At 39.2% G+C, this 19,447-nt stretch overlaps 1 protein-coding gene across 20 annotated transcripts; it reads left to right on the top strand.

The window, feature by feature from the left end:
* Positions 1-152: 152 nt before the first annotated feature.
* Positions 153-16,248, top strand: LOC103723761 (adenine phosphoribosyltransferase-like protein, putative (DUF2358)). 20 transcript variants are annotated; one of them, XR_015982238.2, is made up of 9 exons: positions 173-722; positions 813-913; positions 1,586-1,651; positions 8,344-8,426; positions 9,926-9,972; positions 11,994-12,072; positions 12,167-12,265; positions 14,571-14,652; positions 14,846-16,248. XR_015982238.2 is itself a non-coding variant. In XM_008814784.6 (8 exons), exons 1-7 carry the CDS (start codon positions 250-252, stop codon positions 14,601-14,603), a joined length of 918 nt encoding a protein of 305 aa, XP_008813006.4. In that variant the 5' UTR covers positions 164-249; the 3' UTR covers positions 14,604-14,619; positions 14,832-14,960. The 20 variants fall into 20 exon arrangements, 11 of the variants coding, with proteins under 11 accessions (XP_088577126.2, XP_008813006.4, XP_008813005.4 ...); XR_606695.6 differs by having other exon boundaries at positions 14,555-14,619; XR_015982233.2 differs by having other exon boundaries at positions 14,555-14,652.
* Positions 16,249-19,447: the final 3,199 nt, after the last annotated feature.

Genomic DNA, 19,447 nt, shown 5'->3' with positions numbered 1-19,447 from the left:
AAATAATATAGTCTGATATAAAATTATACTAACAAAAAAAAATATTATTGGCCAATATAAATTGTTATGTGATCCCTAAATTTTTTTTAAAAAAATATATTAATAAAAAATTATATAAATTATATAGAGTCATACTAATAAAAAAAATATTATGAACAATACATGTTGTTACGTAATTCTTAAAAATATATTAACAATTATTTATTTAAATAAATTTTATTATTTTAAAAAAATATTTTTGTCTCTTGCATGGGTCAACGCCATCCATTGAATCAGTCGCATGTACCTCACGTGGCGTGCACTTTTGTTTTCGCCGACTCCGCGCTGGGTTGGAGTCCCCCAAAACTCTCGCGTGCCGCGCACGCACGAGTCATCCGGTCGTCCGGTTTTAACCCAGTCCGCTCGACTGCGAGATGTTATGCCTCCTCGCGGACTGCAATCCATATAAACGCGGGCATGGCGGCAATCTGGACCGCTGCGCGACCGCCGCCCTTCTTCCCCCACGATGTCCGCCGGCTTAGCCGCTCGTCCCTTTCCCCCTATGTATATATTTCTCTTCCTTCCTCGCCTTCACTAGGGTTTCGCCGCGCTCACCTCGAGGGAATTCGCTCCCTCCGATGCTTCTCCAGGCCACGAGGTGGCAGTGGGGCTCCGCCGCTGCTAAAGATAGCGGTCGGCGGAGTCACCGAGCTCCTCCGGCTCTTCTCTCCCGATAAACGGAGGTCGGCCTCCTCGTACCGTCTCCTTTCTTGATCCTTTTCTGTTGTCCTCGATCTTTATAAGCTGATCGTAGAATTCCCGGTGTTTGACAGAGATGAATCAAGGATTGGACGAGAGGTGTCTCTGGCTCGCGGTGTAGATGATGTTGTTCAAATTCTAAAGTCTGACTACGATCGCGCTTATTTCCTTACAGGTAATGGGCTAGGTTACTTATTTAATTCTTGGAAGCAACTGCAGGAGCATGAGGACAATTGGGCATTACAAGGGATCACGGTGATGCTGGTGTTTTAATAGTTCGCTATCAAGGGGGAATGGTAGAGGAAGTGGGAAAAGAATAGTTTCTGATAATAGGTTTAGTAACAAAAATTTTGCATAGCAACTTTTGAATCATCTGATCTAAAGTAAGATTGGAGGAGAGAGCATTGGAAGCTGATTTCTGATTTTAAGAAGACATGAGAATGCCAGAGTGAGAATTTGGATGTATTAGAGGCAATTATCAGAAGACCAGAGATGCAGAGGAACTTTACGATGGAAACGATGTAAACGAGAATGGAAAATGCTGAAGTTGAAATGACGAGCTTGCAATAGGTCATGGGAATCAAGAAGGGTACCTTCGAATCCATGAAGAAGAAAAACTTGTAGACTGCTTCCTGCCCCTATTTATATTGTTTGATCATTATCATAGTACTCTAACTATAACCATCAGGAGCTGGATGTATGAATATGCATACTACTCTTATTTGTGGTAACCCACATTGAACCATTCATTCTCTACAATCAATTCTCAGAAAGAATTTGAACGTAATATTTGATCATTCATACTGTAAGCTGGCAACTAACCTTCATTGTTATCTCTAAACATCAGGGAATTTCAATTCAGATATATACGCTGAGGATTGCTTATTTGAAGATCCTACTATTAAATTCCGTGGTAAGAATGTATACTTTTATGTGTTGCTTTTATTTGTCGATATATTCTTCAATTTATATTGGCAGTTTAAAATCCCTTCAGTGTAGTGCAAAATGCTGCTATCAAGTAATGTCTCCATTTGGATGAAAGTATAACATACCTTGGCAAATAAAGGAGAAAAAGAAAACAAGGAGACTTTAGAAGGAAGATTTCATATATATTTCTGAAGATTGGTTTCCCAGATAATCAACAATGCATCCCAACACTTCCCCTTTGTAACACCTAAGCTAATAAGAATTTTGATGCCCAATTTCATTGTTCGTGTAGCTTTTTGTTTTTAGCTACTTGATTTGAAAATAGATGCGAGACCAGGTTCAGGTATGGGAGTGCTTAGGAAGCAATTTCAAGAGGTGGATTCTGAAGCAGATATAGCAATATTAATAAACCAGATATTTGTCCTAGCATGAGTTGCCTACCATTTCTATGTAGGCTAAAGCCCAACTTCAGCAAGGTGAACTAATGAATAGATTGTCTGGTACGTCCATATATGTATTTACATATATATTATGTAGCCTTGACATTTTAACCGACAATCCTCGTCCCATCTATATGTGATTGCATTGATGGATGGGTATCATTCCTTCTAAGAACATGTTATAATTGATTTTCAACCTGATGCCAACCCTCTATAAGTTAGAAATTTCTGGCAAAGGCAACTATAGGCAAAAGAGGAGCCCAGGTAAGCTGGTAATCAGTTCCAGGTAGTGAATCACTGTAACCTACCTCAAATTATTCCTCCATGACTTTATCTCCACAGAGCTATCCTATGTGTAGTTTTGATAGGCCAAGGTGGACCCAACGCACAACCATAAAGAATTGCAAGTATAATAGGGAGTGAGGGAACGTCGTGCATGGCATGCATGGGGACTAATGAAGAAGACCTGGTCCAAGCTAGCTGCAGTTCTGTTGGAAGACTTGGTCATCCAAAACACGTTGCAGTTTTAATGGAAGAATTGATCCAGTCTGCTGGATAACGTTCACATGCGTAGAATAAGTCGAGTGTTTGTTAGCTATTATTTTGTTGTTTGTTAGCTATTATTTTGCAGTCAGAGTCTTTATTCTAGGAAACTATGGTCATAAGTTTAGGAGAGGTTGTTATCCATTGTCTATTTAAATTCTGCCGAATGCGTGAATAAAGGCAAGCAAAATTTCTATCCAACTACTTGCGGTACATTCTCACCTGAAGAGAATACTATTACTTTCGCAATTGTAATTCAGCTTTGACTGGGACCTATTATTGGTATCAAAGCCAGGGTTACAATGGCAACTAACAAGGAGAGGATCGAGAGATTAGAAGCAGGGCTTGGAGGACTTCAAGATGGCATCAACCGAATGGAGCTGGGAGTTGCTGACAAGCTACACCAACTCGAGGGGACCATCAACCGACTGTCCGAGGCTTTGTTTTCCAACAAGGAAGGCTCCAGCAACATCAACAATAACCGAGATGGTCATTCTCGCAGCAACAGGGAAGAAAACAGAGATGACACGGACGGAAGAAGGCAGATCTCCTCTTCAAAGATGGCCAAACTTGAGTTTCCAAGATACTCTGGCAATGACCCCACTGAGTGGTTCAACCGCGTAGAGCAATTCTTTGAGTACCAAGGCTCTACTGAAGCACAAAAAGTCTCCTTGGCTTCGTTCCATCTGGAAGGGGAAGCCAACCAATGGTGGCAGTGGCTGCGCCGAGCATACAAGGAGGAAGGGCGAGCGGTGACCTGGACCATTTTTGAGGAAGAACTATGGGCTCGATTCGGACCAACCGAATGTGAGAATTTTGATGAGGCACTTTCACGGGTCAAACAGGTGGGCTCCTTGCAAGACTACCAGAAAGAGTTTGAGAGACTGGGCAACCAAGTGCATGGGTGGACGCAGAAGGCATTGGTGGGAACTTTCATGAGAGGTCTCAAGCCCGAAATAGCAGAAGGCATCCGGATGTTTAAGCCTTGAAGGAGGCTATCAGCCTTGCCCGCATGCGAGACGACCAACTTCTGCGCCAACGAAGATTTACACGGCCACCTCAACTTAGCCGACCGCAGCTGGACATTTCAACTCCGACGAGATCCAAACCAGCATTCCCAGTGAAGCGCCTAACATAGGAAGAAATGCAGAAAAGAAGAGATTAAGGTCTTTGCTTTAATTGCAATGACAAGTTCACTGTGGGACACAAGTGCAGAGGGCTGCAACTCTTACTACTTGAAGGAAGCACTAGTACGGGCAACATTATGTGTGAAGAATTTACTGACGAGGTTGCAGGAAAGCCTACATCCGATCTTCAGCCCGAACCAGAGATATCCTTTCATGCGTTGACTGGATGGTCCACCTCCAGAACAATGCGGGTCACGGCTAGAGTCGGGCATCATAAAGTGGTTGTGCTCATTGACAGCGGCTCTACCCATAATTTTATTAGTGAAAAGGTGGCTAGTTTGCTTCACTTACCCGTGGCTCCTATCGAGCCATTCACGGTGCGGGTTGCTAATGGAAATCGATTGCAATGCCAGGGAAGATTTGAGAACGTGCATGTCCTCCTTCAGGGTATCCCTTTTTTCCTCACCCTCTATTCTTTACCACTAACTGGTTTAGACTTAGTATTGGGTATACAGTGGCTGGAGCAATTGGGTTCGGTTGTCTGTAATTGGAAAAAAATGACAATGGAATTCCAATGGGAGAATCAAGCTCGAAGATTACAAGGAACTGATGCGCAGTTCATTCAAGCTGCATCTCTGAAGGTGGTCTCTAAAGAATTGAGACAAGGGAGTTCCATGTTTGCAATTTGTTTGCAGTCACTCGAAGAAGTACCACGGCAGGACGTTCAATCGGATATGCAGCTAGTATTGGAGGCTTATGCCGACATTTTTCAAGAACCAACGCAATTACCACCAAAGAGGGAGGTTGACCACTGCATTCCTCTTAAAGAAGGCACAGAGCCAATCAATGTGCGACCCGCCTATTTTCAAAAAACTGAGATTGAAAAACAAGTTCAAGACATGTTAAAATTGGGGCTTATAAGATCAAGTACCAGTCCCTTTTCAACACCTGTCCTGTTGGTTAAAAAGAAGGATGGTACATGGCGCTTTTGCACTGATTATCGGGCCCTTAATTTCGTTACTATCAAAGATCAATTTCCTATCCCAATGGTCGATGATATGCTAGATGAACTTCATGGCGCATCCTATTTTACAAAATTAGATTTAAGGGTCGGCTACCATCAGGTACGAGTACACCCAAATGATATCCATAAAACTGCTTTTCGTACCCACAATGGTCATTATGAGTATTTAGTTATGCCTTTTGGTCTTTGCAATGCACCCTCTACTTTTCAGGCCACTATGAATTCCATATTTCGCCCTTATCTGCGTAAATTTGTATTGGTCTTTTTTGATGACATTTTAATTTATAGCCCCAATTGGACTATGCATCTTGAACATGTTCAACAAGCTTTTGAAATATTAAGGCATCACCAATTTTTTATTAAGATCAGCAAATGTGCCTTCGGTCAACAGGAGTTGGAATATTTGGGTCACATTGTTACTCATCAAGGGGTAAAAGTAGACCAAGGCAAAATTAAGGCAATGCTAGATTGGCCTAGACCTACTAATATTTCAGAATTGCGTGGTTTCTTAGGTCTTACAGGCTACTACCGAAAACTTGTTCGTAATTATGGAATATTGGCGCGACCACTCACTAATCTGTTGAAGAAGCGGCAGTTCGGGTGGATAGATGAAGCTGAGACAGCTTTCACTTTGCTCAAACAGGCTATGACCTCTACTACTCTTGCTATGCCTAACTTTAATGAGCCATTTGTTATTGAATCTGATGCTTCAGGAGAGGGAATTGGCGCGGTTCTAACTCAACAAGACAAACCAATTGCCTTCATGAGCCGGACCCTGGGAGTTTCAAAACTATCGTGATCCACATACGCCAAGGAGATGCTAGCCATCATTGAAGCCATACGAACTTGGCGACCATACCTGCTAGGTCGAAGGTTCTATATTCAGACGGATCAACGAAGCCTCAAGTATTTATTGGAGCAACGCATGGTCACACCAGAGCAACAGAAATGGGTGGCAAAGCTGTTGGGTTATGATTATGAAATACTTTATAAGCCGGGCCGAGAAAATGGCGCAGCAGATGCACTCTCACGAGTGGTAGGCGGCCCAATTATTAATGCATTGTCTTTTTTGCAGGCCCAATTATGGGATGATATTAAGGCCACGGCCGCGGTTTTCTTAATGGCAAGTTAGCCACTGAGAAACCAGGGGCTCCTTACACATGGCGTGATGGATTGATTTTATATAAAAACCGAGTGGTAGTGCCTCCCAACTCGCCCATAATCCACCAACTTTTAAGGGAATTTCATGATTCACAATGTGGTGGTCACTCTGGTGTGCTGCGGACATTCAAAAGACTTGCCCAACAATTCTATTGGCCGTCGATGTATCACACGGTGCACAACTATGTCTCCTCTTGTGATGTTTGTCAGTGAGCTAAGGCAGAAACGTTGTCACCAGCAGGTCTCCTCCAGCCACTACCCATTCCATGCCAAGTATGGGATAAAGTGAAGTGAGGCTTTCCAAGCCGAACGAAACGAGCATCACTATGGATTTTATTGAGGGTCTTCCCCCATCCAACGGCAAGGATACCATCTTAGTGGTGGTGGATCGCCTTAGTAAGTCTACACATTTTTTGGCTTTGACTCATCCATTTACCGCAAAGACCGTGGCTGAAAAATTTGTGGAGGGAGTGGTTAAACTCCACGGTATGCCCAGATCTATCATAAGTGATCGCGACCCCATTTTTATTAGCAATTTTTGGCGCGAATTCTTCAAGTTATCAGGAACACAGCTTAAAATGAGTTCCACCTATCACCTGCAGACGGACGGACAATCAGAAGTCGTAGATAGGTGCTTGGAACAATACCTTCGCTGTTTGGTACATCAACAGCCACGAAAATGGAATTCTCTTCTTCCATGGGCCGAATTCTGGTATAATACAACCTATCACTCATCCACAGGAATGACCCCCTTCCAAGCTCTGTATGGTCGGCTGCCCCCAACCATTCCGCACTACCAAGTGGGCCAATCTCTAGTCCACGAAGTGGACCAAAGCCTTTCCTCCCGTGATGTATTGCTGCAACAATTGAAGGAAAATTTGCATGCAGCCAATAACCGCATGAAACAAATAGCTGATTCCAAGAGGCGCGACGTGGAGTTCCAAGAGTGGGATTTGGTTTTCCTCAAGCTGCATCCTTATCGGCAGCAAACAGTTTTTAAACGGGCATATCAAAAACTAGCTAGCCGATTTTATGGGCCATATCCGATTGAAAAGCGAGTGGGTAAGGTAGCTTATAAGCTCAAACTTCCAGAGGGGTCCCGTGTTCATCCTGTTTTTCACGTGTCCTTGCTTAAAAGGAAGTTGGGCGAAGTTAGTGCAACTAGTATTGACTTGCCACCTATTACTGATGAAGGAGAAATCGTGCTGGCGCCGGAAGCTTTGCTGGATACTTGCTGGGTGAAGAAAGGCTCGAAGTTTGTTGAGGAGAGCTTGGTTAAATAGCAAAGACTCCCTGCAGAGGATGCTACCTGGGAAAATACTAAGGAGCTGAGGGACAAGTTTCCACCTATGGACCTTGAGGACAAGGATCCACTGAAAGAGGGGGGTATTGATAGGCCAAGGCGGACCCAATGCACACCCATAAAGAATCGCAAGTATAATAGGGAGTGAGGGAACGTCGTGCATGACACGCATGGGGACTAATGAAGAAGACCCGGTCCAAGCTAGCTGCAGTTCTGTTGGAAGACTTGGTCATCCAAGACTGTTGCAGTTTTAATCGAAGAATTGATCCAGTCTGCTGGATAACGTTCACATTCTAACGTTCACATGCGTAGAATAAGTCGAGTATTTGTTAGCTATTATTTTGTTGTTTGTTAGCTATTATTTTGCAGTCAGAGTCTTTATTCTAGGAAACTATGGTTGTAAGTTTAGGAGAGGTTGTTATCCATTGTCTATTTAAATTCTGCCGAATGCGTGAATAAAGGCAAGCAAAATTTCTATACAACTACTTGCGGTACATTCTCACCCGAAGAGAATACTATTACTTTCGCAATTGTAATTCAGCTTTGACTGGGACCTATTAAGTTTACATTCGATTCATTCAAAAAACACTATAGTAGCTCCAGTTAGGGACAAAGTGATGGAGGAACGAACTATTTACTTGGTTGTTGAATACAATGAAAGCAATGGAAATGGACCCATTAATTATGTTTGCTCAAGTTGGGCTGTAAGTGCTTGAGAGTTAAAACTCAGAATTAGAGACATAAATTAATAAAGATGAAATGGTAAAAGGCTAACGTAAAGATGCTTGAAATATGGTGATTTATTCTTGTATAAAAGTAAATCCTGAATTTGGATTGGTGAGGTCACGAAAAAAAAATCTGGGGTTCTACTTTTGTCAACTAGTAGATGTGATACTTCTCAGAAAATTTCACTATGTTACATATGTTGAATTTAATGAGATCTTTTTTCATAATCTTTGACAAAGAAGATTTTAGAATACTCAATTTGAGTAGTAATCCATCTGAAGGAAACCAATTAATTGCATCTCCTCTATGAATAAAGTTATTTGAAAACTAATATTGAGTTCTTGTCCTATCTAGGTAAAGCTCAATATTCACAGAATCTGGAGTTGCTCGTGCCTTTTTTTGATCATCCATCTCTCAAACTAGAAAAGATTGAGAAGGTATATATGACTCCACTTCATAAATTAAAGCTGTTGTTTATCATGCAAACTTTTAGATCTGGAAGTATATAAATTTAAAGCACCACAGATAATTATAATGTGAGATGAAAAGAAGAAGAAATTTTGATTTGTGACATAAGCCTACTTAGGGGATATGAGGCCTTGATACTAATTCCACACTACTAACCTTAAAATGCAGTATCTAAAATTGCTAAATAGCAAAGCTAAAATGTTTTTAAGGTTTCTTACCACGGCATCAATTTTTACAACTGGATAATGCTTTTTGGGAAGATAAAATGATTTTATTTGATTTGTTTTATGACTTAGAGATATCCAAACAAGTTCTGTTTTTGGCCCATGTCTGTTTTGCTATAGTTGGATCAATATCAATGATGGAAATTCTTGATTTACATTGTCTTATCCTGTATTTTGTCACCGGAAAGCTACCTGTATTGTCCATCCTGTCTCTATTTGATGTATTAGGTAAGTGATCCAAAAAGGCCATCTGGACCTTTCTGAATCAGTTGAACACCTTGAGTAGCTGTGAACTGGATCTCATACATGATTTAACAAATCATGCTTCAATCATGTTTTTAAACAGCCAACGGGCATAACTTCCTCATACAGTGTCTGATTTCAGTATTTTTAGTTAGAGAAAATGATGGGAATAGGAATTCATCCCTTTCGTCATGCAAAATAAAGTTGTCCAGATTAAAATTGACCATATCATATTACTAAAGATAGATGAAGCTACTGATATGTTAAATGTTCTGCCTGCCTAATTATACATTTATAATCATGCTCCAGGCAATAAAATCAATCAAATTGAGATAATGCTTATGTAACTATAGGTAAATTATTTTTATTAAAAAAATGGGTTATTGACATGAAATAATTTTTTTTCATAGAAGGCTTCATAATAAATTTTTATTTCAAAATTTAAGAAATTCTTAAGAGATTTTGGAAATGTAAACCTTTATTGTGTGTATTAGCTATGCTTACATTTGATCATGCACAGACTACAATTACGTTGTTCATTCAAGTAGAATGAAAGTTAATTGATAGTTTGATATATTTAAAATGGGACAAAACGAATGAGTAAAAATCTTTAATAGGTTTAACTTCTATACCAATACTTCAGTTCTGGATCGTGGTTCTTAAAATTTGCCAGAAATTTTCTTGTTTTGATGTTTTAAAGGCCAAGTGTTTGACCCTTTCACTTCCTCAGCCACACAAACAAGCATGCAAGAATAATGAGATTTGTAAGTCCAAAAGTCAATATATACTCACTTTTTCTCTTAACTGTGAGGAGAAGTTTAATATTATTGTGGCCGCCATCCGTAACTAATCATTGTAAGAGTGGCACCTATTAATACTAATCACTATTGTTCTTTACAAGCATGAATTTGCTTTTGAGTTCACATTTTTGAGCAAAATTTAAAATGTTAAATTATAATCTATTCATTATTACTCTGATCTTTGGCTATTTTGTTTTGTAGGGTAGTCATGATGAAGTGGACTTCATTTTAGCAACATGGAAACTAAGGTGCCTAGATATTCCTTTTCATTCTATACTTGCTGCTTTTAGGTTATGGATTTAAACATCGTATGTAACAGATGGTTAGCCTCTTCCTTGGTTTTGTATCACTTACTTTTGTCCAAAAAGGATCTCATGGGATTGATTCATTAGGTATTTGGGATCCTGATAAAGGAGGAGAACCTAGGAAAGTACTGGAGACTAGGAAATTTTGAGGGAAAATTTCAGGTAATATCTTTTTCAAGAAAAGGGTTATTTTTAATGAGAATCAATTTCATATATTCTACAACTAGATGTCAATCCTATGTTAACTCTCCTGTTTCTTCTGTACTTGGGACCAGCATTGGCAATGTTAAATATAGGGTACATGTGACTTGAAAGGGATATTCAGGACAATTTAATAACCAGGAAACTTTTCATTATAGGGCCTGTTTGGATAATCCTATTGGATCCTCAATATTGGAAACAAGATTTCTAGGATTACATAATATAAAGCTTGGCCCAGCCTATGTTAACTAGACCTTTCCCAGCCCATTCCTGCAGGGAGAAAAAAAAGACCTGTTGAGGTCTTTTTTTTTTCTACAGGATTTGGGCCGGCCCACTTCAAAGCTATTCCTGGATATTTTATGAGTGTAGACCTAGCCCAACCTGTAGCCTATGATTCTTCTGGTTGTACTAGCCCAATCCATGAATCATATAGGATTTTCAGCCCAATCCTGTAAAAAAATCCAAAAGGCCCATAGTGGTCATGTGAATTGGGTTCTTATTCTATTCTTTATGCAATATTTCAATTACATGCATGGATATAAACTATCGTAGTACAGTCAAGTGGAGTCATGTTTTCTGGAGTATTATTTACTAATAGAATCACATATATCATTTCAATCTGAGGATCCTGACACATTGCATGATTAAGGGAAAAACGATATAGCATAAACAGATGGATAAAACAAATAATTTAGCGGAGATCATATCGAAAAGTTCCCTGAAAACTGAGCTGTTCATTTTGGCTGAGGGTATCATTATGCTTGAGGTGCAAAGGTTCTAAGGTTACAATCCTATGTATCTTGCAACTCATGAAGCAAATACATTAAGCTTACAAGTGCCAATTATGAAATTAGAGTCTGAAGTTTGATAGTGCTACTGAAAATTTGAGATATTCTACTATCTTGTTATTCTCAGGTGGTACTCTCAGCATTGTGGTGGCAACGGCTTGTATTTACTTACATATGTATTGGCTGAACCCATAACTACATTTTCTTTGTAGTCCCTCGTCAAATTATCATATATAATTTGCCAATTTGACATTTTAAATGTTTTGCATTCTTTCCTAAAATGCGGACCCCTCTTTTTGTGCATCTATTGGCTTGTAATTGATCGTGAATTAAAGGGCTACCATCTAATTAACTCACTAAGGTTGGCAATCTTTGATTCATGACTGCTTATAATTCAATGTGCTTAATTATGTATTTCATCTGTCCTTAGAAATCTATTAGTAATAGATGAAATCCCATCCTGATTTTGGACTATCCTAATATTTTTCAGCTCTCCATTTGTACAACCTATCAGACCTTGGTCCTAGAAATGATATCGGTAAACAAGTTAAACATCACTGACTCGGTATCATTTCAATTTAAGAGTATGCTCTCTGTTTTATGGTTGGGAGCCTAGCAAATGATATTGTTTTAATATATTATTAGAAAGAGAGATAAGAGATACTAATGAAAGGTTTCTGGCAAAAGTTGATATGCTTTTGCTTGCATTAGTTTCTCGGATTATTCGCATTATTTGGTAAAAATTTTGTTATTCCTTATTAATAACTCTTTTATGACCCATTTCACAGAGTAGTAGAGTAATTTTCTCCTTTTTTTAATAATATATGTTTATATTTCTCTTTCCTATAGCTTTCCTCTGAAAGAACCAGCTTCATCAAATATAAGATATAATCAATTGCGAAAGATCTATGCATTTAGTGAGCTAACTATAGTTAGCCAATTCACATTTGATGTTTTCCCCTCCTTGACATGCAGAACATACTTAAAATTTCCTTGGAGGCCTCTCATTGGCATTAAAGGAACAACCACCTATGATTTGGACGAGAATTTTAATGTAAAGAAAGATATCTCTTTGTTAATTGGTACCGAGGAAGTAATATATGCAGTTTAAATGATATGATCGCTTGAAGCTGTTTTTCTTTTTCCAGATTGTTAGGCATGCTGAAAGTTGGAATGTTTCTGCACTTGAAGCGATTGGACAGATATTTAAATTGGGTTCAAAAGATGGTGATGAATGACTTCCTATAGTAAGTCTTTAGCTTTAATGATTTTAAAGAATATATGTTTGCAAGTGCTTCAAAGTTCAAAGTAGTCTTATTATTCCACTTTTGCCTTTCATGCTTCAGTCAATTTTCATACCTAGATAATCTTCATGCTGCACATGGACCTGTCTCGCATAGGACATGGGAATGCATGCTGTCTAATGTTATTATCTATGCCCTGCTAATCAAGATTGGTCATAAAATCCTCACCGGTCTAACACCAAAAAAGAAAAAACAAGTAACATGGCTTCTCCATTCAGTATGAGGTTATTTTGATGAGTCAAGGTATGAGTAGATCTCAACATGACGCAACCTTTTGTCTCAGATTCATGGAATAGGCAGTCTTGGACAAGGCCTGCTATAAAAGCTAAAAATCTGGTTGATGGGTAAGGAAACATAATGGTTACTTATGTTAAGCTAATTTCAGTAGCAAACATACCTCCAAGGTTCTCCTAGATGTGGAAAAGAGTTTAGACTAAGAGGTGTAAGGCAATTTTGGCAAATTAAAAGCTAAGGAGCAAAGATGAGAGACAAAATTATTTCATGGAATGCAGTATTATAGTTCCTTGCTTGATTTTTTTTTTTAAAAAAACTACATTTCTATTTCGTTCATTTGAATCTCCCTTGCGATGATAATTGAGTAATTAAGTGTGGCAGAATTATTTCTTGAAGCATAGAATAACTTCAAACGTTGATCAGCTGATTTTGTTCTTGCATAAGCTAGTCCAAGAATAGTCAGAAGTTGGACCCAGAATTGCAATGCATGCCTAGGTCAAAGAAGCAAACAGCTGAGATGAAACTTAAGCGAACAGCTAGGACTTAGGAGACCAATGAATATACATATCTACATCTATAATGATTAGAGCATTATCCATATGAACATCCTAGACTGGTTAATAGGCCTCATGGTTTCATATAACCTCCATTGATCATTCTCCATTTATGGAGGGCAGCATGAGTAACGTTGTAGAATCATGTGGATGGCATCTACATAGCACGATATTAGAACTAAAATAGATATCAAATTTAAGTATTTAAGAACAGACAGCATAGTACATGTGTAATGTCTCACCTATTCTTTGGTTTTGATACCAAACATGTAAAGCGGGTATAAGGATAAAGAACAGTGGCCGATCATTGTCAACAAAACAAATTGCTTCACCATGATCCTCAACATTGTACAAGCTTTATAACAATGAAATGTATTGAAGTCATATTGGAGTTCATCTGTCCCTCAATGTTCCATGGTTGGACTTTCCTTATTGACCAATGTTCTGTTATGAACTTGTATACATTTTATGGAATTTTGTCATTAGTTACTAACATCTCTCTCAGACTATCACTTTGTAAGCACCTCCCCGCGTAATGTGTCAAACTCTAGTTATATTAGATAAATCATTTTTCTCCATTTTCTTGTATACATAGGTTCAATGTAACGAATAGTTTTTTTTTTTTTGTTTTTTTTTGTTTTTTTTTTTTTTTTTGGGGGGGGGGGGGGGGGGGGGGGCGCTTATTTTGCATTTCTGTTCAATTTAAACCTCTTTTAATGTACCATATTTCCAATCTATCTACTGACTTTCAGTTCCATATCCTCAAAAGCCTTCCTCCACATATCCAGTTTAGCATTCATCTCTATACCTAGCTTATTAATTGTATCATTTGCACCAAACATACAGCATTTACACAATCCATTTCAAGAAATTTCCCTTCTTTATTTTAGAGTGGTGAATTTATTTATGTAAAGTTTTGACTCTATTTTAAGAGGGCAACTCTAAGGGCCTGTTTGGATAATTAGCAAGGTCTTTTTTTTTTCTATATATGAGATTCAGGCCGGCCCACTCCAAAGCTACTATTGGGTATTTATGAATATAGGCCTAGCCCAACCCGTAATCTTATGATTTTGCTGGTTATATTGACCCAACCGACGAATTCCATAGGATTTTTAGCCTAATCATCCAAATAGGCCCTAAGTAGAAAGTTAGGCCTCGGGTAGGGTTTCAATTGTGAAGGCAAGGAAAAGATATTTTCTTTACATATCTCGATCTATATTTTTCCATTTCACTCAATATTTATCAATTAATAATTAACCTATCCTTATGCTGTCAATTATTGTGTTAAATAATGCCTTAGCTATCAAGATATCGATTATCGTAAATTTGGAAATTTAGCTGGCAATGCTGACCATACAATAGAGATGTATGAGACTTTAAACCAAAGCATCACCTATAAATAAACTTGCTGCTGGTAAACAACCTAGTGATGATACTTTTGCAGCTTATATATATTACAGGTGCAAATGGACGGGAATCATAGATTTGCATGAATTTCTTATATCTCATGTAAGGACTGCCGTTATTGGATCCAAATTAATGGTATTTTTCTTTTAAGATTCTCAAAATTGACTCATGTAAGATGGTTGTGTATGATTCCTTCTAAATGAAAAGAACACGGTCATACACATTTATTGTTCATCGGCTTCTATATGTTCACCTTAATATTAATTTTTTTTTCTTATCTTCCAAGAAAGCTATGACTCATTAACTTAATGTAGGCTCATGTCTCCAGATGAATCAGGAATGCTGAACCAAAATCACCACCATTCCAACGGAGGCCAATTAATTAGTATCAGTGACGAGATTCAGAAGCCCAGAACGCCAAGATCCTGCTGCTGGGGTGCATATTAAAAGCCGGCGCATCCCTCATCTTCGTCCACCATTTCAGTGAATACGAGTGCCCATTGAAGTGTATGAGTCAATTAGGATTCCCCAACAGTTTACCTGTTTGGGAGGATCTAAGCATCCAGTGTTGCTGGTTAGGCAGAAGAGGTGAATCGCCATGGTTTATATTCATTTCGGTAATTAATATCTGAAGGTTAGGTTGCTGTGCACAACATGAGAATACCGCTATTTTGCAAGTATTCTTGGCTCCATCTACAGAGAATATGCTTTCCCATGACGCAGCTCCGCTAATTGATTTCTCGGAATGCTTACGCAAACCTACTTATGGAAGTATGGTCTCAGGCTGCTGAAACGATTCCACCCTGAGGGGATCAGATGGTTAAAGATACTAACGGAGGGCAAAATCAAGCTTATCGCAAACAGAACCTATACTTCAATTTTTGAACCCATTACTACCGGTTCTAGGGAGCACACCCTATCATTTCTAGTTTGAAGTGCATCTGGATCTTAAAAGGTTACTGTTACGTCTTTAAACTAACTATAGCTTACCAAAAGGTCCAACCAATTAAAACAAGTCGGGACACCACCATGTGGTAAATCAAGAACGGTCATTGGGCAGGCTATGTGTCATACCGCTAAGCTTGCATATTATGAGCTTTCTATAGTTGGCCGCATTCTAACCGGAGATCTAGTGATCATTAAAATTCCACCGATGTGACAGGCAGGATGCTATTCACGTGCGAAGCATTCACGCTTGATATTCAGGCCGTATTGAAGTCAATCACTTCTGGTCGAACTACATGTCCTAATTCTCTGGTGGTAGTAGGCTCTTCCATCGGACATACACAAAAAAGGAGGAGGTAGAGGAGGTAAAAAAGAAAAACGCCCTAACCTCCTCCTATTCTATAATTACCACATTGGCATAGATATTGGAGGGTCCTCGCTGGATACGTTTCGGTCGGAAGATTTTTTTGCTCTATGCTATTTTAGGTCGGCTGCAGTGACTGAGTGTTGCTTGCCTTCTTCAATTTTGGCCAAAACAGCCGACTATCGAGCTCTCTAGCATCATTCTCGCTTCTCGTCATAGTGCCCAAAGCTAATTATTTGTCAGCAGCAACAGTTACCACAGTTGGTTAAAACATTGTTGCACGTTTTGGCATGGTTGAAGTGTCCGAGCTTGCTCAAAAATTTAACACCCATTTATTTTCTGCTTACGTGTAAGAATCTTTTCAGAATACATGCATAAATAAATAATATTGAGAATTCTATCAACTCTCGAGTGTTTCTCCATTTGCCTACTTCTCAAACTTGTTTCTCATTTCTCTTATTTATGTTCTGAACATCATAGGCTCCATTTGTGTTACCGGACTCGTGTTCCATTATGTCCTTAAATTAAACGACGGTGCTTCGATATTGAGGTGAGTTTATTAAAAGATACCTGCGTATTTGTGGGTAGCCAACTCCCCCATCATTTCATAAATCTTTAACCATTGTTTTTAAAGAAAGAACTCGAATGGGAGACATCCATCCAAAATTGGATGAAGAGCAGGATCCAAAAGGCTCACTCGCATTGAACATCCTGTGACTTCACCAACTCGAACACTAAAGAGGCATCTTCACTTTCAATCCATATCTACTACTGTCGAGAAGTCGAATCCTCCTGGGATTTCTTCTTTAGCTTGTTATCCACACATCATGTCGTGCAATGCCATCCTTATCTCAGAGAAAGAGGAGACAATCGTGCGGGTGCAAAAAGCCCACCACAAACTTTATCATGGGAGGGAGTTGGACGTGAGTGCAGGGTGGACCGCACGGTCCGCACCGTAAGACTTGTCACGCTGGGAGTGGGCCGGTGGGGCGCTCTGCTGGGCCGGACAACACTGACAACCGTTATTTGATGTCAAAATGGGAAAGAAAAGATTAACATGCCATTCTTGTCCCTTAGCTAAGCTTATTTTGAAATAAAAGAGTAACTTGTAACAGTTGTAATTTAACAAGAAGTATCAGGTAGTAAAGAGAATTAGCAGTATTATTTACTCGAGCCAATGAAAAGAATTATGAGTCCAGGCTGGTTGCAGCCGAAGGTTGACATTTTCTCTTTTTTTTTCTTTTTTTTCTTTTTTTTCTTACTAAAGCGGATGTTTCATACTATACGGGTACGGATACACCTAGAAGAGCATGCATACAAAAGGTCTCAGAAAGCACCAGGCAAACCATTCTCACCAACCCATAGAGTGTCTCCTGAATGGCTCGCAACATACGCTGCCACCCAGTCCACCGCCCTGTTCGCATCATGGTATACATGCATAACTCGAAAGAGCACCCCCTTTCTCACCATCAACCATATGTCACGGAACGAAGGATGAACTCCTCCATCACTGTGAGGGTCCTTTCATTGACACTTCGTCAATGAGACAGTTAGTGCCGTGGAGTTGAAAGCTGCATGGAAGGGCATCATCTTTATCAAATTGGCTCTAGAAACGGATTGTATCCATCTTGAAGATGATGCGACTCTGATGATCGATTGAATTCAGAAAAGTGTTAACAGGCACAGGCACCTGGATGGGCACCCATTCTTGCGGGACATATATAAGATTGTGGAAGGGCTTGCAGCTTTTCGGGCTATCCATATTTATCGAGAGGCGAACAGTGCGGCTGATTGGGTTGCATCCTATGAACACACCACTCAAAAGAATGTCATTGGGAGAGACCATAGTTCCCTCCCCAATCCTTACATCGACTTCTTTTTGACTCTTATAGGTGTACTCATGCACGCATGGTGTGAGTTATACCGTTGTGTCAAAATAGAAAAAATATGTTCCTGTTGATATAGATTTGGATGTAAAATATTATTTAACTGTGATAATGACCATTGTTCCCATTGTATAACAGCTCGCAGAATAATGGCTGGTTATCGGCTGCAATCCAAATTCCCGTGACTAACCTGGCTGTTAGTTTTGAGAGGAGAAGAAACCAAGCTTTGGGGGATTTTATGTGGGACCCACACGTAATCCATGTGATGGTGCTCTTTCTTGTTTTGAAGTGATGAGGAGCCTTCACGTCTCCTGCATGCTGTTCTCACCCAAAGCCCAAAGGATTCTTCGTGCCGGCTCCCGAGTTTCTTAATTCCTATCGGTGCTGCATGCCATCGTAATAAATAACATCTCCAACCGTGTTCTTTTCTCTGAATTTCTCCATATTAATCACTCAACTGCATCCGATAATCCTCAATTCATGTTAATTTTTAATGCTTCGGTTTTGGATTGAGAAGTACTGCGCATCCACGACTCATGGACTACTAACCAAACTACCTATATAGAATAACCAAAATTTAAAGCTTAAATCTTCAGAAGATCTTATAAAGCAAGCTAACTTAGTCGTTTGTATGTTTGGGAGGTGCAAATGTGGTTCTTTGTATGTTTTCTATGCTGTGTTCCTCCAGTAAAGAACACTTACTTCTCGGGAGGAGGCTTTGAAATGGTCTTCAGCGATTAATTGATGTAGTCACCTGAGGGTTCTAATCTCTCTGTTGGTTTGATGTTTGTAAAGCATGAAGTGAGAACAGAACATTTAGGCTCGTATCGAAAAAACATCGGCTTATATTAATAAATAGAACTAGCTAAGAAGCATGAATCCTAAACCAACAATGATCAAAGTCGAGGGGATATTTTTCAGTAGCAATTTCAAGTTAGGAAGACTAGAAAACAAGCAATTACCTTCTCTCAGGCCCATAAATTGGATCCCACGTTAGAGCTTTTTAATATTTAGGTGGTACGACTTTTTGTTCTTGCCCGCGACGATGAAATATGTGGACCAATTTGCGAAGGTCTTTTGATGTGGTTTGGATTTTTCAGCCGATAAAAATTGTCAACCAAAACAATTGACCATATGGCTTGATCTAGGCATTGAAGGGTTCTTTGTCGGATCAAATTCGGCAACTTTTATTGGGTGTCAACAAAAAGCTCTCGTTTGTGTTATTAAGATTGAAATAATTTTTACTAGATATCAACGAAAAAAACTTTATTTTTGTGTTCCTAACACTGTTTTTTTTTTTGATTTTCTTGACTGTACTCATTTACGTTTAGTATGAAGTGCCGATATGTCAAAAAAAAAAAAAAAAAAATCAAGATCCAAGTCTCACTTAGTTATGAGAATCTCAAAGAAATATGTATTCCAGTGCTGCTTAGAATTACAACGTAGAAGTGCAAAAAGATCAGGCTGGTGCAGGGATTTGACAACCTCGTAGATCAGTGATGCATAGCTCAGCATAAGATGCTTCCATTTTTTCCAAATCCTTTCCAAACTTGCTCCACCTCCATTTTTTCCTGCCATATTCCTTCCTACTTAATTCAGTGAATGTGATGCAGAACGGATCTACCAAGTACACATAGAATCATTGTCCAGTGCATGATTGGGCAAATTTTTCAAAAGCTTCAAATTAGGCATCAAAAAATTGCTTCAAGCCGCAATAAAGGGCACACAAAGGTAC

The sequence above is a fragment of the Phoenix dactylifera genome, chromosome 1 (genome assembly GCF_051530095.1).
Source record: "Phoenix dactylifera cultivar Ajwa chromosome 1, Ajwa_hap1_PhDact_Kaust_v1.1, whole genome shotgun sequence".
In the NCBI taxonomy this organism is placed as follows: domain Eukaryota; kingdom Viridiplantae; phylum Streptophyta; class Magnoliopsida; order Arecales; family Arecaceae; genus Phoenix; species Phoenix dactylifera.
This window is presented reverse-complemented; position numbering and strand designations above follow the sequence as displayed.

Bases quoted from the DNA above. Each gene is read 5' to 3' on its own strand.
- LOC103723761 (XM_088721000.2), top strand. From the start codon at position 250: ATGGGTCAACGCCATCCATTGAATCAGTCGCATGTACCTCACGTGGCG. The intron at 723-812 runs GTCGGCCTCCTC...GGTGTTTGACAG, and splicing joins TTCTCTCCCGATAAACGGAG to AGATGAATCAAGGATTGGAC. The intron at 1,652-2,939 runs GTAAGAATGTAT...TTGGTATCAAAG, and splicing joins TCCTACTATTAAATTCCGTG to CCAGGGTTACAATGGCAACT.